Below are 24,538 nucleotides of genomic sequence, written 5' to 3' on the forward strand. Positions count from 1 at the left end.
ATTTTTAAGCCTGCTTGAGAAATCAAGAGCCCATCTGTCAGCTGGGCAGTTGACAGGCTTGGTTCTTTCATGACTCCAATTCCAGAGATTTACAGGAAAACGCCAGGCCTGTTTTATTTGGGAGATCCTATCCCTTAGTTTCCTGGATTAAAAAAAATATTGGCGAGAAGCCGGAGGAAGAAGAGGGATGAGTTTTCCAGATTGATGAGCAAAAGTTTGTGGCACTTCTGGTAGAGGCCATCCTGGATCAGACTCCACCTTGCTAATTTTCTTTTTTAATATGTATTTCAAATTCCATGGCTGCTCTCGGTCTGCTTCAATTGCTGGATGGAGCCATAGACTCTTGTCAAGTAGAGGAAGATGTAACAGGAAGTGCAACTACCCAGGAAAATATTCCTAAAAATCTCACAGGGAAGTTGGACAGAAACTGTAGGTCACTGGAGAGAACTGCTCCCCTCCCCTCTTTTCAGATTTAAGCAGATCCATCTGGGCCATCAAACAGGTGGCAAGGTGTGACTGGGTATCTGTGAAATCTGCCAACACTGAAACAGAAAGAAAAATTGTCTCAACTTTCCCTTTTTATTTTGCTATTTCCCCTTCTATTTTTATTTATTTTATTTATACCCCGCCTATCTGGTCGGTATGACCACTCTATATTCATTTACGTCCCTCAGCTGCTTCTTTGAGTTGTCAGAATCTTGGAGATCCCACATAGCACTGTATTTTGAAAAAAAAAAAATTACAGCTAAATGGTAATTTGATCAGCATTATGAGATAAAGTTCTCGCAATAATTGCCATGACCTACGTGGGCCTAATGTATGTTAGAACTGAGCCCCAAAGCATCTCCTGTTTCTTTCCTTGGAAGTCGTTATCTCTCCACTGACAATAACACAATAGTCAGTTGTGCTTTGACTGGCCTCACTTGTCGAAAATGTTGGCAGTGTGAATTTCTGGCTAGAAGCCTCTAGCTACACAACAGAAGTGCAGGGACCTACAGTGCAGAATTAATTTCAAGTCTCCCCAGAGGAGATCGCCCCTTTTGGTTCTCATAAACTAGCATTTACAGTCTCAGTAATTCACTCTGAGACATTTGGTAAGAGAAAGAATAAAAGGTACTGTTTACTCACAATTCTGAAGATATCAAAAACAGCATTATTGTAGGGGGGGAAATGACTGGTTACACGAACAGACCTTAACTAACTCATAGCTACATGACTGCATACTAACTGTAGCCTAATGGACAGCAGACAGAAAAGGAGAGGGGAAAAAAAACAAAAGCAGAGAGGCATGGCTGTCTTCAAAATCAGAGACACAGAAGGAACACTTGGTTACTGCTGGATTGATTGACAATCACCCCAGCCTAGAAAGGTCAGTCCCAACAAACAGTCTAAAAAGCAACATACAAGGTTGACTATGCCAACCAGCATTGACAGATGTATATATATATATATATATTGCTATAATGGCAATACTTTTTAAGACAACTGAAAGAAGCTTCGTCCTCATCAACAGCATCCGTTCTTTTACATTTTAAATTCAGCCAGCAATCCATTCCGAAACTCAGCTAAAATGTATTACAAAATTCACTGTGATAATATTGAAAAGTCACTTTACCTGACGATAACCAAACGGTTTTATTAGGAGAAATCGAAGAAGAAACAGTCATGAAGTCCATCCAAACATTCACTCACACTGACACTGACTGACTTCAACTCTCTTCCCTTAGCTATTGACTGTCTGAGGAGTAGGAAGAAATGTCACGTGCTGTCTCTCAGCCACTCCACGTCATTCACTCACATGTTCTGACCACGTGCAGAAATATCAAGCAGTTATTTGCTATCAGCTATTTTTATAACCGATTTTTTAACTTTCGTTTGTTTTTAATGGAGGCCATATGTTAGAAAAGCCAAGTTTTACACAAACAAGCAAGGGAAATTAAGAATTTATTCTATGTTTTCTTTTCTTTCATTCATTCATTCATTCATTCATTCATTCATTCATTCATTCATTCATTCATTCATTCATTCATTCATTCATTCATTCTATTTTAACTGCAAAAGATCATTACATTTCTACAAGCCTTCAGAGACCCCACAGGGGTCCGTGGACCACAGGTTAAGAGCCTATAATCCAACTAGACTAGAGATATCATGGATTGAATGTGGATCTCTCTGTCTGCAAACATGCATTCCATCACTAAGTTAGGATCTTTCTGAATTTTTTTCAAAAGGCAAAACATACTTTTTTTTTCATCGTGCAGAATTTTGGTTACTTTAGCTATATCTTTTGGTTTGGGTTCTGTTTAATTTTAAATATATATTTCTTGCACAAAACGTCTTGGAGAGATATATTTCATTTCTCTCTCTCTCTTTGGCTAGCTTTTCTGATGCTGTCTTACAGTTGGCCATGCCCACAGAGAATATCCCCTCAGACTTTTCCTATTTATGTCAAGAACTTCCACAAGATACAGGATGATAGTCCAAGTGGAGGCCTCCCTCAGAAACAACATAATTTTCTGGGTTTTTTTCACTCTTTTGCCTCCCTAAACATATAATTCATCTCCACCCCCTGAGGCCATTCTGACAGGCGGTGTCCATCGTGGGCATAACAAGCTTCGTGCCTCCCCCGCCATCTCACTAAAATAGGGTTATTCTGACATGCTGTATGTTTTTAACTGGTATCTCCATGGAAACATTGCCAGGACTTGCAGAGATACTCCTATGCCTTTCGTTTACATTTTCGTGTGTTTTCTTATTTTGCTTTCAAGGCCATGATGTTTGTCTAATTGTAAGTGAAATAGAAATCTAGCCAGGGCCAGGGCCACCTCCTCCTCCTCCTCCTCCTCGTCTTTGTGTTACTGCTATACGATTATGAGAACAGAATCTTCAAGCTTTGACTTCCCAAGTTCTTGTCTCAGCCCACATGACTCATTTCTTTCCAATAACCTAAGGAGAGAATCAACAAACTCAGGTTCCTACTTATCCAAAGTTTTATTATATGCATCTCCACAGATGTTTGAGGAAAGGTTCAAAAGTACACGCTTGTATTTCTGAGTGCTACGAAGAAAACACACCATAAAATACTGATGTTACTCTAAATCTATTAGGATCCTGGCAGTGAACAAGCAACAATAAAGTTCACGGCCGGTTTTTGGATTCCAAAGATTCTTTGCTCAGAGAATTGTCCATCTATGTTTTCCGTGCTTCCTATTTAGCACCAGAAAAGCTGTCACGCTTTTCGAATGGACTACTTCCGCACTAACGGCAGGAAAGCCAGGATTTCCGATTATCCGGGTGCGTCCCAAAACAGCTTGCCCTTTGGCACCTTTGATACAAGCTTGTCTGTCTGAACTAGCTTTATGCAAACTGCTTACACCGCAGCCCATGTCGTCCAGCTGTCCCTAGTGACTTCACAGTGACTTTTAGGTATAAAGGACTAAATCCAAATAGTAGTTCCGATTAGACCATAATCGTGTGAATCTTATGTCCCATGACCAACAAGATTTGATGTAACAAGTCCTATTGGTTCTATGAGAATTCATCATTGGGTTTAACCCACAAGACCAAGATCCTATCACCTGTAGGATCCACCGGTGTTCTCTACCTTTGCAGAGTGTATACACCTAGGACATCACGCAACTGCAAGAGAGAATTAGCCAAACATCAGATTTCTGGCGATTCTCTCATGAGGCACCTGAAGAAAGATGGATTCCCCTGACAGTGGAGCTTTCTAGCAAAAGATTATAATCCCCGCTAACCAACTACACCAAAATATAAACAACTGGGTCCCATAACATAGCGACATGACAAAGACATGTTAAACCACATAGATACACTCCAGCCAAAATGTACCTCATACCACACAGAAAACTGAGCTCTTTTTTCCCTTTACCTTAGGATGTTCATCTATCATCCCTAGTTTTCTCCCTCTCCCCCCTGTAATGTGAGCTGTCCGACGGCTTTAGGAGACCACTTCTCTCCCTTCCAGAGCGAAGGTGAGAAAGTGGTTGGTGTGGGTTTTTCAGGCTGTTTGGCCATGTTCTTAAGGTTTTTCTTCTTAACGTTTCCTTCTTAACGTGGCCGGCATCTTCAGAGGACAGGAGTCAGAACTCTGTCCATGTTCCAGATAGGTGAGAAAGGTTACCTATCTGGAACACAACTCCGAGGAGGGCCAAAGGGTGTAAGAGTGTGATTCTGAACATTTTAGTCTAAGGACATCTCTGATCTGGGTTCCACTCTACATATGGAGAAATTACTGTATTCTGCTTGGGTGTGGGTGGGATCCCTTTTGCATAAACCATTGGGATGGAGGAAACCTTTTTCCCTACAAGAGTCCTTGAGTCAACAGGAACCCCCCCCCCCCCCGTTCTCCTGTAAGATGGTTCTCCGTTTTCAACTTAATCTCTTTGTTTTTCCTCACTTCAAAGGAAAAGCAATGTCCAAATATCTGTGTGGCTGGTCAAACACCCCCCGGGGGTAGCCATCTTGTGACTCATCTCCTCTTCTCAGCAGCCATTTTGTGGTCGTATCAACAATACCTTTTGAAAAATATCAAATGTGTTCATGGATCTAAACAGCCTGGGGATCCCTTTTCTAGTATGCGCAAGGAATTATGGAGTTGAGCTCGGTTCTCAGTTACTCCCACGAAGCTTCATGGAGCAATGAAGAAATATGGGGCATAGTTGAGGGAGAGCTAAACTTGTCTCTGGGGTTATGCTCTATCATGTGTGTGCGTGCAGTAACAAGGTGCTCCCTCCTCTGCACCCCCAGCCATGAAAACTGGGGCATTTTGCCAGTAAATCAATCCCATCTGTTATAATGGAGGGAGTGATAGCTCAAGGGCAGAGTATAAGCTTGCATAGAGAGTATTGTATTAAGTTCCCAGCATCTCTTTTAAAACTTTTTTTCAAATAAAATAGCCGTAGGTATGTGATATCCTCTCTTTCACTCACTCATTCATTCTTTGTATCTCTGAGTTAGGCTGCCAGTCAAAGCTGGCAGTACCGGGGTATATAGATCAAAGGTGCAGGTTGGGTGGCCAAGGGTCCTCCTCCAGTCATCCATTTGAAGAGCTGCCCTTTTTGGGTGATGCGTAAGTGACCACCCTCTCTCCCGGTGAGCTTTCCTGGCCAATCAAGGAACGCAGAGGTTTTGACTGGTGAATATATCTAATTCGCCCTCTCTCACTTTTTAAGTAGAATGATGCAGGGTGGGGTTATTTTTGTAAGAAAAGACACACATCAAACATATTGACAGAAGTACTGAGGCATGGCAGGAAGAATATGGCATGGCATATCAATTCTGTATGACTTCAGATGGGGGTGGGGTCGGTCCCAGGAGCAGACGTTCTGAAGGCACTGCTCAGACCCTTAAAATAACTGATTGTTGCCTAGCTAGATATTTCTGCAAAACGACAGTTAACATCTTTCTATATATATTAATTTTCAGTGAGCTGCAGGAAATACAATACCTAGGACATTTCAGAGAGTTATTAAACACCTTGCTATATTTATTTATTTATTTACTTGATGTATATCCCATCTTTATCTCAATGCTGCGTCACATAGTGGTTTTTTAACATAGGAACAGTTGCGATCAGTTACATAAATCAACTCTACCAATGTGAATCTGACAACAGCCAGATAGCGTGATTAAAATCCAAGTCTCGGTCAAACAAGCCATCCTGTGGCACCCCAAGATTTCAGACTGTCTGAGCTAGGGCTACCTGATTTTCTCCCTTCTGCTTGTTTAACTGCCAGTCTAATTATAAGGGCATGTGTGAGTTTTCCCCGCAGCAACATGCACCTCTTTTTCTGCATCAGAGTTGACCTTGTACATGTAATTTTACAGATGTGGCACTTGCATAAAGGTACTAGACTCCAGAACTCCAAGGGGAGGAAATGAGCATGACATTCTGATTTCACCAAGGATCACCGGCCAGGTGTGGTTCCGCCACAGCCGCATCTCGATACAGCAAGCTCCCAACGCAGCTGTTACGGGGAAATCGGTTGGCTCTGATTTCAGCTTCCTTGCCCCATCTCCATTTCTGCACAATAATTATAGCAATGTAGACTTTGAGGATTGAATGCTCTGCTTAATGACACCATTGCAGGGCCTCATGCTGCCATGAAACCATGGCGATATATAATTTAACTCTGTGTGAATCTTTTCTCACTTGCTAGATGCCTGTTATTTGTAACGGCACAAGCAGGCAATGTTAATTGATGCAATAAAAGCAGGAGTGTCTCCTTCAGCCACTGGGCTGTTATTTTAGGGATCTGATTTCCCTCCTAATTTAAAATCCATTGAAAGGATCTACAGGCAGGCTGATCAGACTGCTGCTTCAGATATGCCCCTACCCCACTCTTCTGCCTACAAAATCAAACTAACCCTGGTTTTCTGTATGTGAGAACTTTAATGCCATGCACTCCTTCTTAGTCTGGATGCCACCCAGTTCCAATGGGCAAAAGGCATAAGAAAGCAGGGAAGAGTGAGTCCATGTGAGCCCATCACTCACCTCAACTTTCAGTATGCTCATTTTGTCCACTTAAAGGTAAGATCTGACCTGGTCTGTTGTTTCTAGCTATTATGAACCATGGTCTGGACAGCATACCTTTACGTGAAAGCAGCTGAGTTGCTTTGCTTCAAGCGGTGCCCATGGGAGGAAGCTAAGAACCGGAGAATGTTCACTTCCTGTTCTGTGCTGTCATTTCAGGGGGATCTTTCTTGACACCATCTTGCCCAAATATAATGTGAACGGGATGCGGCCCTCCATCGGCCAACGAACCCGGCTGAGTAAAGGAGATATTGCACAGACCCGCAAACTTTACAATTGCCCTGGTAAGTATTAGTGCCTTCCTGCCCTCCAAAAATGCGTCCCCCGGGGCTTCCCGGTGAGGCGGTTACTCTGCAATCATCCTGCTTCATTCGTGAGGAGCTAAACCAATGGGTCCCAACCTTAGGTAACCCAGGTTTTCTTGGACCACAACTCCCAGAAGCCTTTACCATTAGCTGTACTGGCTGGGATTTCTGGGAACTGCAGTCCAAGAACACCTGGGTTCCCAACCACTGTCCTAGACAATAGCATCTTCTTTCTCTAAGCCTCCTGTGTTTCCTTCATGCTCCTTCCGCCATTTTTCTTATGGAGAGAAAGATGCACAATGTCTTTGGATGGGTATTCCTAACATCTCTCGATCTGGAAGCACCCCCAATAGTAATAACAGTGAACATTTCCATGTTTCCCATTGTTGATTCAGTTATATTGGATCAGGTGTTCTCAACTCTTGGTCTTCCAGATATTTTAGACTTCAACTCCCAGAATTTCTGACTATTGACCCTGCTGGATGGGGGGGTCTAGGAATTGAGAACCATTGTCTTGTACGTGGTATGGAATCCTTGACAACCGTGAGACTGTCCAGAGGGTTTACAATCCAAGATCTTTGCCAGGTAGTATGCGTGCAGTGATCCAGATACCTTTCCTCAGAGACTCCAGTTACTGTTTCCATCCCTGTTTGCTACTCAGATTAATTCTGGCTGTTCCCATCCCTTCAAGACCAGTCATTCCCCTTTCTGTTTTTTTTTCTCAGTCAACAGTTCTGAGACATCCTTGACCAGCTTCTGATTTCCTCCCACCCATCTCCTCCTGTCTCTTTACCTTTCTCTCCCCTGATTTTAGACAGCACCGCTAGTTGCAGAACATAGCCGGCTGTTCCACCTGAACCTGCGACATATGTAATCCAACTCTCAACCTAAGAAAAATAACCCAGTCATGCCAGTGAAACCCCTTATCACGAGAAAGGCAGCCTATCAATAAGACAAATGAAAATAAAATGAATAAATGCTTTGGGTTTCCCCAGCCAACAGGAGAGCCATATTTGAAGGTCTTGCCCCACATCGGCCTATGTTCAGCTTTTTTTATCCCCAGGATTTTCTATTTCTAAATATATTTTTATTTTAGGGTACATTCAGATGGCACTTCATCTTGCATTTTGGATCACTTTTGGCATGGTCAGTTTTGATTTTTTTTTTTTTTTTTTTTTTGGCAGCTACATAGCATATTGGTAGTTATGAACCAGCTGCCCTCACCCATAGCTTTCCACACATTTTTAGACCACTGGTGGGAGTACTGTTTTTTCAGCATGGGTAGGATTGCTCCCTTTTAGTTTGGTTTCTTGCATGTGTGATCATTGGCACTCAACCAAAGTGGCAATGGTTGGTGTTTCCCTAACAATTCAGCGCTATGTCACTTGTGTGGCAGGCCAATAAAGTGCTACAGTGTGCCACTTACCAATAAGTGACTTCCCCCCACCAGCTTCCCCCTTCTGCCAACAGAGGCAGCAAAGGAAGCAGAAACCTGTCTCCCTTCCTTTCCTTTACAATCAAGCGCTGTGTCACTTCAGTGCAAACTAATGTAGTGCTATGTCACTTATCAATAAACTGTTTAAATATCCAGCTTCTAACCCACCCACCCCCAGGGGGAGGTTAATGGAGACTAAGAGGGAGGAAAAAGCTAAACAGGGTTGCTCTGAGGTGCGCTGTGTTTTCCTGTCCCGGAACCAACCATTCTTTGTATGTGGATTCAAGGATTGTTCTAAATATCAGGTGGCACCTCGAAGCGTTTACCATGATCGCGCCCAGGATAAATTTTGCTGCCAGGGTGCACCCTTAATCTCTTATTCTCCAAAAATATATTCTGTCTCTTACTTTTGTACACTTCATGTTTCCCAAAACACATCCAATCGTCTTTATCCTTTTGACGTTTCCCACGATTGATCGTCTTCCTTAGTTTCCCATAGTGAGGCAGCTCCTCTGGGGAGTGAGTTACTCAGGGAGGATTCATTGCCTCATGTCTCTTGACATCATCTCATTGCGGCTGGACTAAACCCGGTCTGCAATGTTCCAGCTCTTCCGTTGCATGTTATAATCCCCCTCGGGGTTGACCTCATCATGGTCCAGTCTCCGTTCTTCCCATTGCTTTATGAATGGAAACAGCATGATACAACACGTGGTTTCGGAGCCCGGGCTGGGTGGATGGCTCCCACCTTCACCACGGCTTTGGAGACTCTCCAGTCGACGCCCGCTCTGGCTCTAGAAGCAGAACAGATGTCAGAACAGAAGGCCGGGGACCGGGAGCCAAAGACACGCCATAGACTGTGTGAAACTTTTGCTTCCTCTTTGACTCTCAAGGCCTGCGCTGGCTGGGAGCTTCCCCGGCCTCCATCCCCTACTGGGTGTCTGTTTCCGTGGAGAGGACAAAGGCTTGTAAACAGAACGGTGTTGTTTTTCTAGAAAGGAATGCTGCAATTCCTGCAGGAACTTTTCTGAATGGGCAAATGAACCAGAAGGAAAGGCGGACTGGGAGGGAGAGCAAAGCAGAGGCAGCCATTGGCAGGGAAGAGGAGGGGGTGACAAGATCTGTGGCATGTAGTTTATGAGGGAGATAAAAGATCTGGGGGTGTCATGTATGAGGTGTAGGCTTGGAGTTGAGGTCCTTACAGGACTGAGCGTTGGACACTTCCTATATGTTCTTTGCTTGCTTTTCCCCGACACCTACCTCTGACTTCCCATCCTCTTTCTTCCCCCCACTCTGACCCATTGGATGCCTGGGCTGCAGTAAATCCCTCCGAATTTTTGTCTGTTTGCAAAGCAGGGGGGAGGGAGAAGAACACTTCTCCACCATATCAGGCAACAGAACCCCAGGGTTCTGGACCACTGCCCACATAACATAACCATGGAGATATGCACTTAGTTACAGTTGCTTAGCCTCTTCCTCCTCCCCAGCCAAGGAAAGCTGCTGTGAATTCAGTGTTGACAGAAGGTGGCTTCACATGTTGCAAGGAGCTGCCAAAAAAACGAGGAGGGGAGGGGCGTGACTCCCGAGTGACTTCACGCTTCCTCTTTTGGCGTGGCCAGAGCAACATGTGAAGAGGGGGGAAATCCACATGACTTCCTTGTGCGGGAGATCTTCAGCTTTAGGGAGGCCTGCGGTATTAAACAAACACTTGCAAGGAGAGGCTGGAGGTCTTCACAGCCAGACCCTCCAAGGCTGGGAGGGGGGACATGAGAATCTCAGGGAGGGAACGGCGAGGAGCCTGCAGCTGTCTGGCTCCCTCCCAGCCCACTCATGCCTAGCAGGAAAAAGTTATATTCCTGCAACCCCAAGGTCCAAAGTCTGCCTGCCCCTGGAGGTTTTTTTCATAGTTACCTGCTGCATCCACCTTCAGCATGGCATGTGACCTTTCTCAGCCTTCAACGGCTCTCCTTGAGGCAATCTGAGGCAGCCACGATGTGCCTAGGAGGCTGTTCCGTGAATTGAGAAAGCCTAAGTGAGCCCTAAGTGTACATTCAGAGAATTTATAACCTGAGGGCCGTCTGGGTACCTGGAGAGTGAGCAAGACTGGAGAAAGCTTGAGTTGCAAACCCCTTGCAGGGCTCCACGCCATGTTACAAGGAATCAGATCTTGCACACAGCCAGTGGCAGACCTCCAGTTTCGGTGCCCTGAAGTTAGAACTGTTGTGGGGGCCCCTTTGCGATCAGCCATGGCATCTGGGCCACCACTGTTATCTCCTTCCATGGAGTTGTTCCACAAGAGTTCACCAGTTTTTTTAAAAAAAAATATGTGAACTAAAGTGGCTTCCTTCCGGAGTTAGGAGCCCTGAAGCTTAAACTTCATTAGTTTCATAGTAGATCTGCCCCTTCAAAGAATACTTTTTTGGCCCACCAGCCCCAGAATTTTCCACCCAGCCTCTGAAAAAGGTTTTCAAGCTTTAAAGCCTGTGCATCTCCCGAATGTTCTTTCTGCAGCAGTAGGACTGAAGGTCTGGGGTACCTTTGTGATAATGGAACTAAGTGGGTTCAGTCATTTACCTCTCACGGGAACCGGACTCTGCAACTGGAGGTAGTAGCAAGAGGTGACCCACAGATGGCCTGAATTTCTCCATTATTGACAGTCACACCCCTCACCCTTGTCAGGGTTCTTCTAAATACCCAAAATTAGGCATGCCAGATCCTCTAGAGTGACCAGTGGTTCCCAATCTTGGGCCCCTGGATGTTCTTGGATTAAAGCCCCCAGAAGTCTTTGCCACCAGCTGTGCTGGCCAGGATTTCTGGAAGCTGTAGTCCGACAACATCTGGGGACCCAAGGCTAGTAACCATTGTTCTAGACCAAAGAGACTCATGTCCTCTTCTCTCGCAGACCAGCCTAAGGAAGGGAACATCATGTACAAAGGTGATGCAGCATCCATGTCTGAGAAACTCAGCTTGGAACAAAGACCACGCAGAGATGTAACCAGGCAGCTGTAGGCACCAAAGCCTGTGTTCCTGGTGGACCCCTTCCCTTCGAGACCCTAATTATACAGCTTCATACAAATGTCCGTACAGGAACTAACAGATGATCAAGCAATCCAGGAGGTGAACCATGGGTGGCTTGTAACCAGGACACCTCCCTAAATCTTGGGGTGGCGTACCTTCCATGCCGGTCCATGAGCTGCTGCCGGTCTGAACTTTTAGAAGTGAGAAATATGTACAACTGGAAACTAGAGTTGATTTAATCCTTTGGATTAGCCTTATCCATGCATTGGACTGCTTTGCAAACTCACTGATTTAGTTCTTAAGGAGTTTAGAAGCAGCTCTGGAAAAAAACACTTTTTCTACATCCCTGTATATTCTTATGTATTGTGAAGACTTAGTAGTAACTGCACATGACTGGCCAGGGCCCCATCACTGAAAGCATATCTGCATACTTTCTTGTAGCCTGTCTTACCTTACAGGACTTGCAGACGTACTAGCTGATGTACTAGCCGAAACCCAGGAGTAAGCCACAACTCGAGTAGACCCTTTGAACCAGTGGAGATTTCTTGAATCAACATCCATGACAGTTCCACTGATTCAATAGGCCTACTTTAGTTACGACTAGATTGCAGCCATTGTTTGTCGTGCCCTGATATAATGTGGTAATGATTATGGACTAAGCATTTTCTACGCCTCTGTTCAGTATCACCAGTGGTATTTTGAACGTGGGACTCAAAACAAGCAGGAAAGGATTTAATTTCCTGGAAGATTGGAACAAAGCAAAACACGATCTGCTGCTTAAGATAAACAGATACAGTTCTGTAAACATCACTGATGGTTTAGCCTTTCACTAAACACAAATTTCCATCCTCTGTCAGCCTGGGGCTTTTTGGGAGTCATGCATCCCCTCTTAAATGGTCCGGCCTTTGGCCCTTTTGTGAGAATGTGTGCAGTTTCCGACATGACACACACAAGAGAACAGAAATGATTCAGGCTTCCTCTCAACAAATGTCTGCATTTTCTCCAAAGCCAAGGGATATGCATGGCCACCTTGTACATCAGGAGATGTGGCCGTGTGGTCAACGAACGCCTGAGTCAGTAATACTCATGACAGGACTTATGGTGAAATCCCCCAAACTTCTCAGAAGTTCTCTAGCAGGGTGGTTATCCTAGACCCAACATTACAAATATTATAAACCTCACAGGTCCAAAGGTCAATGCCAAAATGTGATACAACGTGGATGCATGATTTCCCAAGACGTGTACTGGCTTGTTGGTGGCGGGGGGCATGGTAGTTTCTCACAGTTAAACATTAATTTGGAGTAAAGCTCTCTTCTCCCTTTATTACTGCGAAAGATAGCCAAGGCACCCAAGACAACTAGAAAAAGCAGCTTTTTCGAAAGCGTTTTGTCTCAGATCTGACTGAGGCTTTCGAATGCTTCTGTAAAAACGCTTTTAAGAAAGGGTGGTGTTTTCCCCTTGGTTTAAAAAGCAATCATCTTGAAGGCAGAAACAGGCCCAAGGTCATTAAAACAAAAATTAATCTGCAGGTCATATTTTCTATTTCTTAGGAACAAAAGATGCTGCCTTATATATTACATTAGTGGTTGAGGTCTCTGGCTGCAGAAGCAGAAGTTGTGGGTTTGATTCCTCCCCACGGTGCCTCCCAGAAGAAAGGCCAGCCTCTGCGGCCTTGGGCAAGCTGCCCACAGTCCCTTTGCGCCTACGTTGGCTAAAGGATTCTGGGAGTTATATTCTGAAAAAAATTGCTTTTCCAAGGTTCGGGTTCTAGCAGATCGCTGCACAAGACAGAATTTTCTTAGTGATGCTGCTTAAGCCCCGAAGCTCACTTCTAACCAGGTTGTCAAAAACCTGATTATTTTAAATTCCAATTTAATAGAATTCCCAACGCTTGAACCTTTCTCCTCTTAAAGATGCCTGCCTAACCTTAGCTTGGTTGTCTTTTTCTTGAACATTTCGGGTCTGGAAACAAATTTACACGCCGTGTTTGAAGAGATGTCCTTTTTTTTTTAAAATGGAAAATCCCAAAGTTTATTTATTGTATTAGTAACATATTTATACCCGCCCATTCTATCATTCTCCACAGCTTCTCAGCATCTCTGGTAGCACAGCCAAAAAACAAACTGTGGCATAAGGAGGGCTATACTAGGAAAGCATGGATCCTATGATTGTCAAAGGTTACACCAATGAAGCTTATACATACCTATTTCTCTCTGTGATTTATGTCCACTTGTAAGTCGAATAGAATTTGCCCCCAAATAATTGTTTTCCCAGTGTGGTGTAGTGGATGGAGTGATAGACTAGGACTCCAGAGAACAGGGTTCGAATCCCCACTCAGCCACGGAAACTCACCGGAGAACTGGTAAAACCACTCCTTAAATATCTTATTTACCTTGAAAACCCTATTAGGGTCACTATGAGTCAGTTGCAACTTGATAACACAGAACACACATACACACACATACAAAATTGTATACAGGACTGCAGCCCAAGTCTGTTCTTAATAGTCAAGGTAGGAAGAAAACTGGAGGAATCGTGTCCTTCAGTCCTCCTGCTGCGTTTACCCTTCCCGTTCTTTCATTGCTTTCTCGTTCGGCTTTCAGACTGAGTTTGCATTCCATCCATATTTTATTGCTAATTTGTTTCTTGTTGACTGAACATCCTGGGTGGCTGTTTAACAGATAAGCAGGCTAGAAAGAAAGGTGCTAAATAAATACGTGACAGGTGGTCTAGAAATCTGGCTTCTTGGTTGAAGGAAATCCCAAGGAGACCTCTCTTGTTTCAGAGATTTCTCCAGAGTCCTTTGAAAAAAAGAGAGAGAGAGAGAGAGAAAGGACAGAAGATGCCAGGACAACCTGCCAGTTGCAGGCGTTTGTGCATGACGTGTAATTAGGCCCACACTTTCACTTTTATCCTCGTGATGGTGTCTTGTCCTTTCCAGGGCACAGAGTCTATGCAGCCAGCAAACGCGCTGGGTCGTTTTCCTGGGTCTTTGCAAAAGTCACAGTGGAAGTGCATCGCTGAGGCATAAAACCTGTTCTGTGCGCATACGTGTAGTTCTTTTCGTGCGCTCACACACACACACACCCTCTTTGCTTCAGCACATTTTCCCTTCATCCCTGTGCATTTGGTGCCCATTTGGAGAAATATTCATGAGAGAGGAGATCTCGCTCCTTGTCAACCTGTAAGCAAATCCCCGCCCGGCGGGATCATCTGGCCTCCAGATGGTGACGCTGGGGTGGCTCCAGATGGTGCGGAGCAGAAAAGACTGCCGTGGTCCCAGCTGGCCAGCTCACTGGCTGGAGGCCGGACAACGTGGCAGCCTTGGGGGGGGTGACCCAGCTTCCCCCTCCACGGCTGGATTTTAAGAGGGGACGGGAGGCGGATGGCCACCACCTCTGGGCAGGGGTGTGCCATATAAAGGGGAGGCTCTCACTGCCGTTTGAATGCCTTGGGAAGCTGGCTGGGTTTTGAGCCGCTGGCAGAGCTGGGAGAGCAAGGGAGGGGAGGCGGGCCTCGTTCCTAAGCGGATTCCGGGTCCCCTGATGCTTGCATGCAAAAGGAGGGAAGGGCAGCCACAGAAGAGAACACGAAAACTCTTGTAAAGGGGTTAGGCGGCTTGTGTTAAAGGCCTGACTTCCGTCACTGTAGCAACATGGCATCAGGGTCTGGTTTCCATAGCTACCTTCCCAGCTGCAGAAGAAGCTATAGATACTTCGGAGGAAGGATAGAGGAGGTGCAGGGACGGAGGGGCAGACATTCTCTCCAATGCGCTGGTTTCAGGAATAAGAGAGAGGCTAAAAATTAGTTAACTATTTCCTCTGGGATAAGACTGTTCTGAAGTTCCTCTGCGCAGGTACCACAAATAAGACTGAACATGCTCAACATTGATAATTGCATTATCAAAACAGTATCTCTTCCCTTCCCTTCCTTCTAATTTTTAAAAAAGCAGGTTGCTAGTCCTTAAGATTAGCAGAGTGCGTCACTGGTGTTCATCTGTGTTGCCACAGACGGCTCCTTGTTCCTACATAATTAGCAGAGGGACTGAAGCGAAATTCAGGTCTCTAGAAGGGCTCGTTGCCCATCATGGATGTCTGCTGCAAGCTTCCGTTCTTCTTGTTGCAGAGGTTGTGTCCTTTGGACAGAAAAATAAATTGCATTGGGGTGAGGAGTGCCATAAAGGCATATTTAGCGATCTACAGCTGATGCCAGTGCTTCTAGCTGAGCAGGCTGGTTTCAGGGAGCATCCCAGAGATGGGTGGGGGTACCTGCCAACCTTTCAGTTTCCAATAATCTAACTGCAAAGAGGATAATGTCTTGGATGTCCCTCAGAGGTGGAAAGAAGGTCTCCCTTCTTTCAAACTAGAGTAATCTGTGTCTGCTTAAGCCCTAGGATAGCCTAGAAGAAGCAGCTTCCTGGCAGTTTTCTAACTGCTTTATTCTGTGTGTATTTGTTTTCTCTTTGTCGTTCCGTCCAGCTTGTGGAGAGACCTTGCAGGACAGCCAAGGGAACTTCTCCTTACCTCGGTATCCCCACGGCTATACTGCCCACATGCACTGCATCTGGAGGATCTCAGTCACCCCCGGGGAAAAGGTAGGCCAGCCCACCAGTTTGGCTCGACTGCTGGGACGGACTCACAATTTCTGCCCTTTCCAGGTTTCTTGCTTTCTCACACAACTCTCTCTCTCTCTCTCAGGCCCTTTAGAGAAGGTAAGGTTAGGAACCATTACATGTTGGCTTGTACTGTATGGGCAGAGTTACTGGGTTTCTTGATTTCGGTCCCACCGAGAGAAGACAAAAGGAAACATCAGGTTATCATCCAGTCACCATTCGTATACAGTGTTGCCTCGCAAGACGAGTGCTTTGTTTAATGAAGAAATCGCATAATGAAGAAGTTTTTGTGATCGCAAAAGCGATCACAAAACGATTTTTCCTATGGGTTTTTTCACTTTGCGATGATCGGTTACCTGCTTCGCTAACCGATTATCGCAAAACGATTTTCGCACAGCTGATCGGTGGTTTCGAAATGGCCACCGGGTAAAAAAAATGACCGCCCACTGTTTTCTGGGATGGGCTATGGAGGATCTTCGCTGGACAGTGAGTTTGAAGCCCATAGGATGCATTAATCGGGTTTTAATGCGTTTCTATGGGCTTTTTAAAATCGCTTTACGATGTTTTCATTCTACAGCGATTTCACTGGAACGAATTAACATCGTAATGCGAGGCACCACTGTATAAGCATGTGAACAGAAGCATGTTCTCTCTATTCTTCTTTCCTCCACTCTCTCTCTCTCTCACACACACACACACACACACACACACACCAAAGTTACTCCCCCATCTCCTGTTTAATCCCTTTTCAGAACATAGCATTCCCTGTTGGAAAACAACAAGAGATTTTGGAAGGCTAGAGCATTAGCTTTGTGTTAACTTTGCAAAGCCAAGTGACCCGATGCATGCCGTAGGGCAGGAGTCTCTGGGTAAAAGATGATGGGAGCTGAAGGGCAAAACATCTGGAGGACCAAAGATTCCCTACCCCTGCGATTGGGAGATTGAGCTAGAGCAGCGGATTGTCTTCCTAGCCAGTGATCTGGAGTCAGGATCTGAGATGGGCACAAACCGAAAAAGCCAGTGGTTCGTGATGGTTCATGACTGCCTATGAACCACAAACCACAAACTTTAATGAACCCACTCACCCCCTGAAAAATGAGCCAGCTTGAAACCAAGGGAGGGACACAATGGGAGCAGTGGGGGCTGGGTTGGTCAGGCAGCCCCTTTTGCCAAACAAAACGAAGTGCCAAAGGGGGGAAAAGTTCAGCGCTTCATTTCGTTTTGGCAAAAACAGGATCCTTGAACCAAACCACACACCATCCTCTGGTCTGGATTCAGTCCCCCACTACGTCTCCCAGGAGAGGAGCCAATTTGTGGACTAGCGACACATTTCCAGAGCCCTCCCAAAAACTGGTAAGCCAGTTTTCAGTACTTTATACCCCAAAAACCCCTACCCCTAAGAAGGGTTGACATATATTGGAACCACGTTTAATCTGAGTATATCTCCAATACGAGTGTACTCTTATTCTCTCTCCATGGCACTGACTGTCTGCATTATCAAAACAGAATGTCAGTGAAATGACTTGAAAACTATGACAGACCCCCCACACACACACACACACACCACATGCACAAAGCTTGAGACCTTGATGGCAGGTTGTACCCTCATGATTTATTTGACCCACTGTGTACACAACACTGGGACGAGGTGGTGACCTGATGGAAAGAGCATGGCATTGCCATCAATTATCCACCTCCCCAACCCATGCATAGACATCCTTCGGTCTCGAAAGACTATGGTAACATGCTCTGAATCGAGGAGTGTCCTCTCCAGAGCATGAAGCCTGGGTAAAGTAATGTGGAGGATAGGTTGTTACCCAAGCAGCAGATCCCCCCTCTCCACGTTGCTGAAATGGTCCAATGGAAAGGCAAGAGCCAATACAACTGGTTCCAGCAACGTCGCAGGAGTTGGCAGAACGACAAGAACTGCCTCCGGGACTCCAGCTCCAGATTTTGCCTCGAGGTTAACTCCTGAAGCCTTTTCCCATTGTTGGAGTAAAGGAAGTCACTGTGTGTCATATGACACACTCAAGAGAGAGGCTTTAATGGCCTCAGGCACTGGCTTTGCCTTGGGAGTCCTTTAACATGTCCATGTAAGAGTGGTGGACAACACAACGCTCTGTAAGAACCAAGAGGGAGGGAAGTGGACAGAGTAAGACTAGAATGGACGGGACGGGCAATGAGTTGTAGCAGGAACCGTGAGGGAAAGAAATCAGGATGAGGTGCAAGGGAGATTGATAACAGCCAGCATCTGTTTTCCCCAACTGAGTGTTTTTCTGGAGAAGGCTTCAAATCCACATCAGGCCAATTTGGGCCGAGATTCCTGGCACGGAGACGTGCGATCATTTCGAGACTGAGGAGCCAAGGTGACTGCTAGCTTCTGGCTTGGGAACGTCTGTCATTCAGATGTTTTCCATAAACGCAGAAGACTGTGTGCCATTTCAAAAACCAGAGCTGAATTTAGACTCAGATGTTTTCGTTTGAGCTTCAGGGACTGTTTTAAACTGGGAGGCCTAAATGAATCTCAAAAGTGCACACCTGTATTAATAAGAGGACAACGCTGAGTGAGAGCCGGGGGCAAGCCACTTTCGGCTTCTTTGCAGATTTTAATATTGTACACCGTTTCCAGATGGAATCAGAGTGCGGCCTGATTGTGGAACTTGCTCTTTTCCCTTTAATACCAGCCAAATTTGCAGCAAGGAAAGTTTTTTTTTTCCTGGCATTGAGATAAATGACAGGAATAGCGTCATTCTGTTAAACCCGGCTTCGCCAGATTGTTTTTAAAGCAGGCTGGACAGAAGGTGGGCCTCCAGATGTTGTTGCGCTAAAACTCCCAGCAAGGCGGATGCCAGAGCTGATCCACCCCTGTTTGAAAGGTGCAGGAAAGCAGGCTATAAAAGGTCAGCAACCTTAGCATAGAAGGAATGGGCCGTGGTGGCGCTGCAGGTTAAACCGCAAAGCCTCTGGGCTGCAAGGTCGAAAGATCAGCAGTTCGAATCCACGCGATGGAGGGAGCTTCCGTTGCTTGTCCCAGCTCCTGCCAACCTAGCCGTTTGAAAGCAGGTAAATGCGAGTAGATAAATAGGTACCACCTCGGTGGGAAGGTCATGCATTCCATGTCTAGTCGCGCTGGCCACCTGACCACAGAAACTGTCTTTGGACAAACGCTGGCTCTACGGCTTGGAGATGGGGATGAGCACCACCCCCTAGAGTCGGACACGACTGGAAAATTTGCCAAGGGGAACCTTTACCTTAATGTGTCATGCTTGACCAAAAATCAGGGCCTAGAACCCCTACAAAAGCTGACTGTCTCTCCAGGTGATCCAGAAGGAGTGATGTGATCCCATCAAGTAAGAGATTCAGATACCTGATCATTCTAAGAGCCCTATAGAACTTTATAGACCTCTTGGAAAAAAATCAGAAACCTCTATTTATCACAGCTGGCATTTATCCCCACCAAAAAGGTTATTTCTAGAATGAAATCAGGCACTCATTTCTAAACATATCAAAATTCATCTGGGTATCAAGGTATAAGTCTTTTCATTATTGCAATAATTCCAGGCAACATCTGCTTGTCTAATTCTACAAGCTTTATCGAGATTGCTTTTGTATTGCACATGCACAACAATATTTCACAGTCGTAGAAAAACATCAAAAAGTCGTACAGCTATGGAAAACTGGAGGCACAAATGCCTATATTTCATATTTATATGAAAACTGAACTTAAGTTGCAGGCAAATACTTAAGTCAGAATTCAGTCCAAAATACAGAACGGCAAAAAGTACAATAGAAATCTCAAAAAGAATGATTTAATTACATTCTAAAATCACAGGAGCTTATAGCCTAAGAAGGCACATTGAAAAACCAGACAGTACATTTCTTAAAAGACATCATGTAAAGAGTTAAAAAACATGATTATAACTTTGAGCAATATGCAGCCTTTAAGCATAATTTTGGACATACAGAAATTTATTTTAAATGCTCACCCAGCTGACCCAGTTTGTATCAATGGAGGAAAATCCATGTTGTCCTTGTCTGCTGCCACTGTTGCTGCTGCTATATGATACCTGCTGCTCACTAGTATCAGTGATGTTGGTATCTAGGGTGTGCATGTTATGATGCACTTGTGATGCATTGTTGTGTGTGTCTCCTGCCTCCCCATATTTATACTTCCCTAAAATGTTTACATTCCCTTCCAATAGTAAACAACTGACTTTTGCCAGACCAGTAAGTTATAGGGACTTGGTCACACTCAGAAAATGTATAATAAGAAATTCTACTGCTTTTATTGGGATAGAAAAATACAACTCCTGTAAATTAGAATCTGGCAAGCTGCCACTATTACAATAAGTGTTGTTAATTTAACTAAAAGTTACTAAGCAGGTGGGTTACACTGTGTGTAAATTATTGGATCTAATAAAGTAAAGGAGATCAAGTCATGGGATCTGCAAACACCACCCATTGGTTGTGTCAATACACTGCAACTTTCTACAGAATGCAAACCAATTATTTCAATACGCTTATACAACAGTTATTTATTTGTAAACATATTCAGCTGTCAGTCATGAAAGAAATGCTTTCACAAGGCAATGTGTGTGAGAGATGGTTGATTGTTTTGCAGTGACATTTAGTAAACTGATGTTCAAACCTCATTTTTAAATGTATATTTTTTCAAGGTTGCTTTTTCTGTACCCCTCCCTTAATTATTTTAGCACTCTTTGTATTCAAAATTCCATGTAGTGACAGTCCAAACCAAGCAAGAGTCAGGATGCAAGGCAACTACTAGGGATAAAAACTTAAGTAGTAAAATCTTTACTTCCAAAAATTAGTTGCTCAAACTGACAGCTGAATTGCTCAGAGTGGTGGTACAGAAGCTAAGGTGAGCACCGGACGTTGCTCGAAGCAGGTGTGTCTGAGACTCAACAACATGTTTCAGTACAACAGAAAAGTATAGTAGCCTTTGTGTTTCTACTAAAAGCTATAACATCAGGAAGAATGAGAATTTCTTATTCTTTCCAGTTCTAATCTCTCTGTGTGTGTCTGTATACGTGTGTATTTGTGTGTGTGTGATATGCCATCAAGCTTCAACAGATTTACAGTGAACGTAATAGGAGTTTAAGGTAATGAAAACAAACCACTGGCTAGTTCAGTGGTTTAGACATCTGGCTGTGGAGCCAGAGGTTGGGAGTTTGATTCCCCATTTCTGTCTCCTTGCCAGCGGCTGGACTTAATGATCCATAGGGCCCCTACCAGCTCTGCAGTTCTAGGATGCTGGTGATGCTGCTGGTGGTGATGATGAGGATTTAAGGAGTGTTTTTACCAGTTCAACCCCAAGTCCTATATTCTGAATAAGTAACAAATGACTCAGCCAAGCATCATTAAGCTGTAATCTTCAAATAGTCTTAACTTGGCTCATAATTATCGTGTGCCTTTTTGTAGCTATTGACTTTCAAAGCCTAATAAGACATTATAAGGTGTGTTTCTATGTATTATGTACTGTCAAGTTGATTCTGACCTAGGGTGACTCTAGTAGGGTTTCCAAGGATTTGTGAGATATTTAAGGAGTGGTTTTCTCACAGTCTCACACACACCCAGAGAGTTTCTGTGGAGGAATACAGATTTGAACTCCAGGACCCTTGAGTCCTAATCTGACACTCTATCCACAACACTCTACTGGCTCTTGTTAGCATTACAAGGCAGTCTTCCGTATTCCATTTATCCTGCTCCTCCACTCACAAATAAAACATGCAATGTCAATTTTATGTTTCATTTGATGTTCAAACATTAGATTCTAGAAAAAGAAAGGAAAAACAGACAGGGAGATGAGGAACTCTGCTGAATTATGTGGCATTCCTTAATCCTTCACTAAATATTGCCCACATAGATCTATACACTTCTGTTCAAGATGAGGGACAGAAATACAGTGGAGTCTTGACTTGAGAACTTAATCTGTATTGGAAGGCAGTTCTCAAGTCAAAAAGTCTGTAAGTCAAGTCTCCATTGACCTACAGTGCATTGAAAACTGATTAATCCCATAACAGGCCGTTTTTATTCCATTTTGGTTTTTTTCTGGTCTGTAAGTCAATTCTCAGGCTGCAAGTCAAACCTAAATTTTGCGGCCAGAGAAGTCTGTAACTCAAAAAGTCTGTAAATCAAGCTGTCTGTAAGTCAAGGGTCCACTGTACTGTATGTGCGGTTTTTGTTTTGAAGTAAAATTACATCTTCTGGAAGCTTGTTCTCAGACTCCATATTACACATTTCATTAAGAAGTGACCAATGAGTTCTTTAAGGTCTCCCTCTTGACTCATTCACAGCAACTGTTACATTAGCAGCGTTACTGATCTCGGTGGAGAATAGAGGATGTAGAATAAAGAAGGAATGTTTAGTTATTGCTTCTTACGTAGGTTGGTGCCTTTTCTACTTACTTCCCAGATCATTCTGAACTTTACAGTCATGGATATGTACCGAAGTCGGCTCTGCTGGTATGACTACGTGGAGGTGAGAGACGGGTTCTCGAAGAAGGCCAATCTGCGAGGTAACCAATGGGAATATATTAGTGGCCAAGCCATAACGAGTGGCTAGATCCCATAGAAGCATGGATTTTAATACTGGGAGAGCCTCTTGAGTCCCATCTACTAACCTTCTGCAATGCGCCAGCTAACTATCTTCATTCCAATTTGGGTAGGGTCGGATTAAAATGTATTTCGTTTTCTATTTCTCCTTATTCGTAGGATGAGGGTAGCCTTTGGAGAATGGTGATTTGAGATATAATAACAATTTTATATCTTCCTCTTCAGAAATGGAGGCATGAATGTTGGGAAATCTACTCTGGCTGAAAAGAAAAATGGTTTCCGCCTCATTCTGCCACTTTGTGTTGCAGCGCTTGGTCTGGCACTCATTATTTTGCTTGTAACCGTTAATTACGGCTCCTTTACCGTCATTAGCAGCTCTTTCATCCTGGGCTACATTTAGAGATCCAGCAATGGAGAGCTAATTACATATGAATAAAACACACAGCACTCTTCTGTTACATCATCTGGTGGTTTTATTTGGTAACAAGGTGCCCTCTACTCAAAGGCAGAGCACTCTGGACAAATGACGTGTGTGCGTTTGTTCATCTTCCTTGCTGTTCTGTGACCAGTCTGTGCACAATAAAGTCACCTAGATTAGATACAGCTGCAATTTGGCATAGACAGGAAAATTGCTTCTTGATCTAAAGGCTGTGTTTGATTTAAAATCTGCTCCGACACAAGCTGTTCTGCCTTGTGGTTAGCTCGGAAAGTTGTCTCTCATTGGCCTATAAATTTTGCATGGCTTTAGCAACCAAACCTCCCAGTTTTTATCATGGCTCTGTAAGCAAGTGTGAAAGAGCCTGTAAGAACATACTTTATTTCCTAGTTACCGGTTTGTGCAGTCTGCAGACCGTTTTGAGTCTGTAGGGCGTCTCATTCTGGACTTAGAATACAGGGCAAGGCAGATTTTTGTGTGCGTCCAAGAAAAGCAAGGGTAAGGTTTTCATGCTTGGTAGGAACGCATGAGAAGGACCAGTTACATACCCAAGAAAGCATGTGGTTTTTCTCCAGGTAGGTTCTGCGGCAATAAACTGCCGGAGCCCATCATCTCCACAGACAGCCGCCTTTGGATCGAGTTCTTCAGCACCACCACCTGGAATAACAAAGGTTTCTTTGCAGTGTATGAAGGTATGGCACTTCCCCCCCCCTTCTCGATCTGGGCAGAGTAAATTGCGGGTGGGAAAGGGGCAGACACAAATTTAGAGTCCCAGAAGAGAGGATGTTATTTGAAGGCACTAATCTGTTGCATAGACAGTAGGACCGGCCTATCTGCTGAATCGGTATCTGCTGATTCATTTATCCATGGTCTGAAAAATGTTAAAAATTTTAAAAGAAACAGAACAGTCTATAAAATTTGATTTGGAATACTCTGCTGAATGATTTTTCTGAAGAAAAATGCCCTTTATTATAGTAATCTTTGACAGACTGACAGTCGATTAAATATTTTTAAAAAGCAATTCCTATCTTTGGTTGTTGTGGGTTTTTCGGGCTGTTTGGCCATGTTCTGAAGGTTGTTCTTCCCGACGTTTTGCCAGTCTCTGTGGCCGGCATCTTCAGAGGACAGGAGTCAGAACTCTGTCTGTGCTCTGGTGACTCAGTTCTGACTCCTGTCCTCTGAAGATGCCGGCCACAGAGACTGGTGAAATGTTAGGAAGAACAACCTTCAGAACACGGCCAAAGAGCCCGAAAAACCCACAACAACCATCAGATCCCGGCCGTGAAAGCCTTTACAAATAGAATTTCTATCTTTGCTGGGCTCCCAACATGGGAAAATCAGGTATCCATTTGTGTGCCTACAGAAGGAGAGCGAGGAGGCTCACAGCTTCGTAGCATTTCATAACGTTGACCTAACGGGTTGCCCTAAAATACCATAGAACCTAGGAGAACAGAGGCTACAAAAGGCATATCAAAGAATTGCCTTCATTGGTCTACTCTAGTTGGATTAATCCAAAGTAACCCATTCTCGCTGTTCTGCCCATATTTGCCTCTGCTTCTAGATGACCACACAACCAAGCCTTCTGCTGTTTATGAAGCATTGACACT

At 44.4% G+C, this 24,538-nt stretch overlaps 1 protein-coding gene across 2 annotated transcripts in view; it reads left to right on the forward strand.

Moving 5' to 3' along the window:
- BMP1 (bone morphogenetic protein 1) overlaps positions 1 to 24,538 on the forward strand; it is a 136,059-nt gene that overhangs the window by 86,203 nt on the left and 25,318 nt on the right. For both annotated transcript variants that reach the window (XM_072978866.2, XM_072978867.2), the window contains exons 7-10: positions 6,716 to 6,840; positions 15,790 to 15,905; positions 22,356 to 22,458; positions 23,507 to 23,623. In XM_072978866.2, the coding sequence (XP_072834967.2) occupies positions 6,716 to 6,840; positions 15,790 to 15,905; positions 22,356 to 22,458; positions 23,507 to 23,623 (461 nt within the window). The remainder of the gene's footprint in view (positions 1 to 6,715; positions 6,841 to 15,789; positions 15,906 to 22,355; positions 22,459 to 23,506; positions 23,624 to 24,538) is intronic.

This window comes from Pogona vitticeps, chromosome 8 (genome assembly GCF_051106095.1).
Source record: "Pogona vitticeps strain Pit_001003342236 chromosome 8, PviZW2.1, whole genome shotgun sequence".
NCBI lineage: Eukaryota > Metazoa > Chordata > Lepidosauria > Squamata > Agamidae > Pogona > Pogona vitticeps.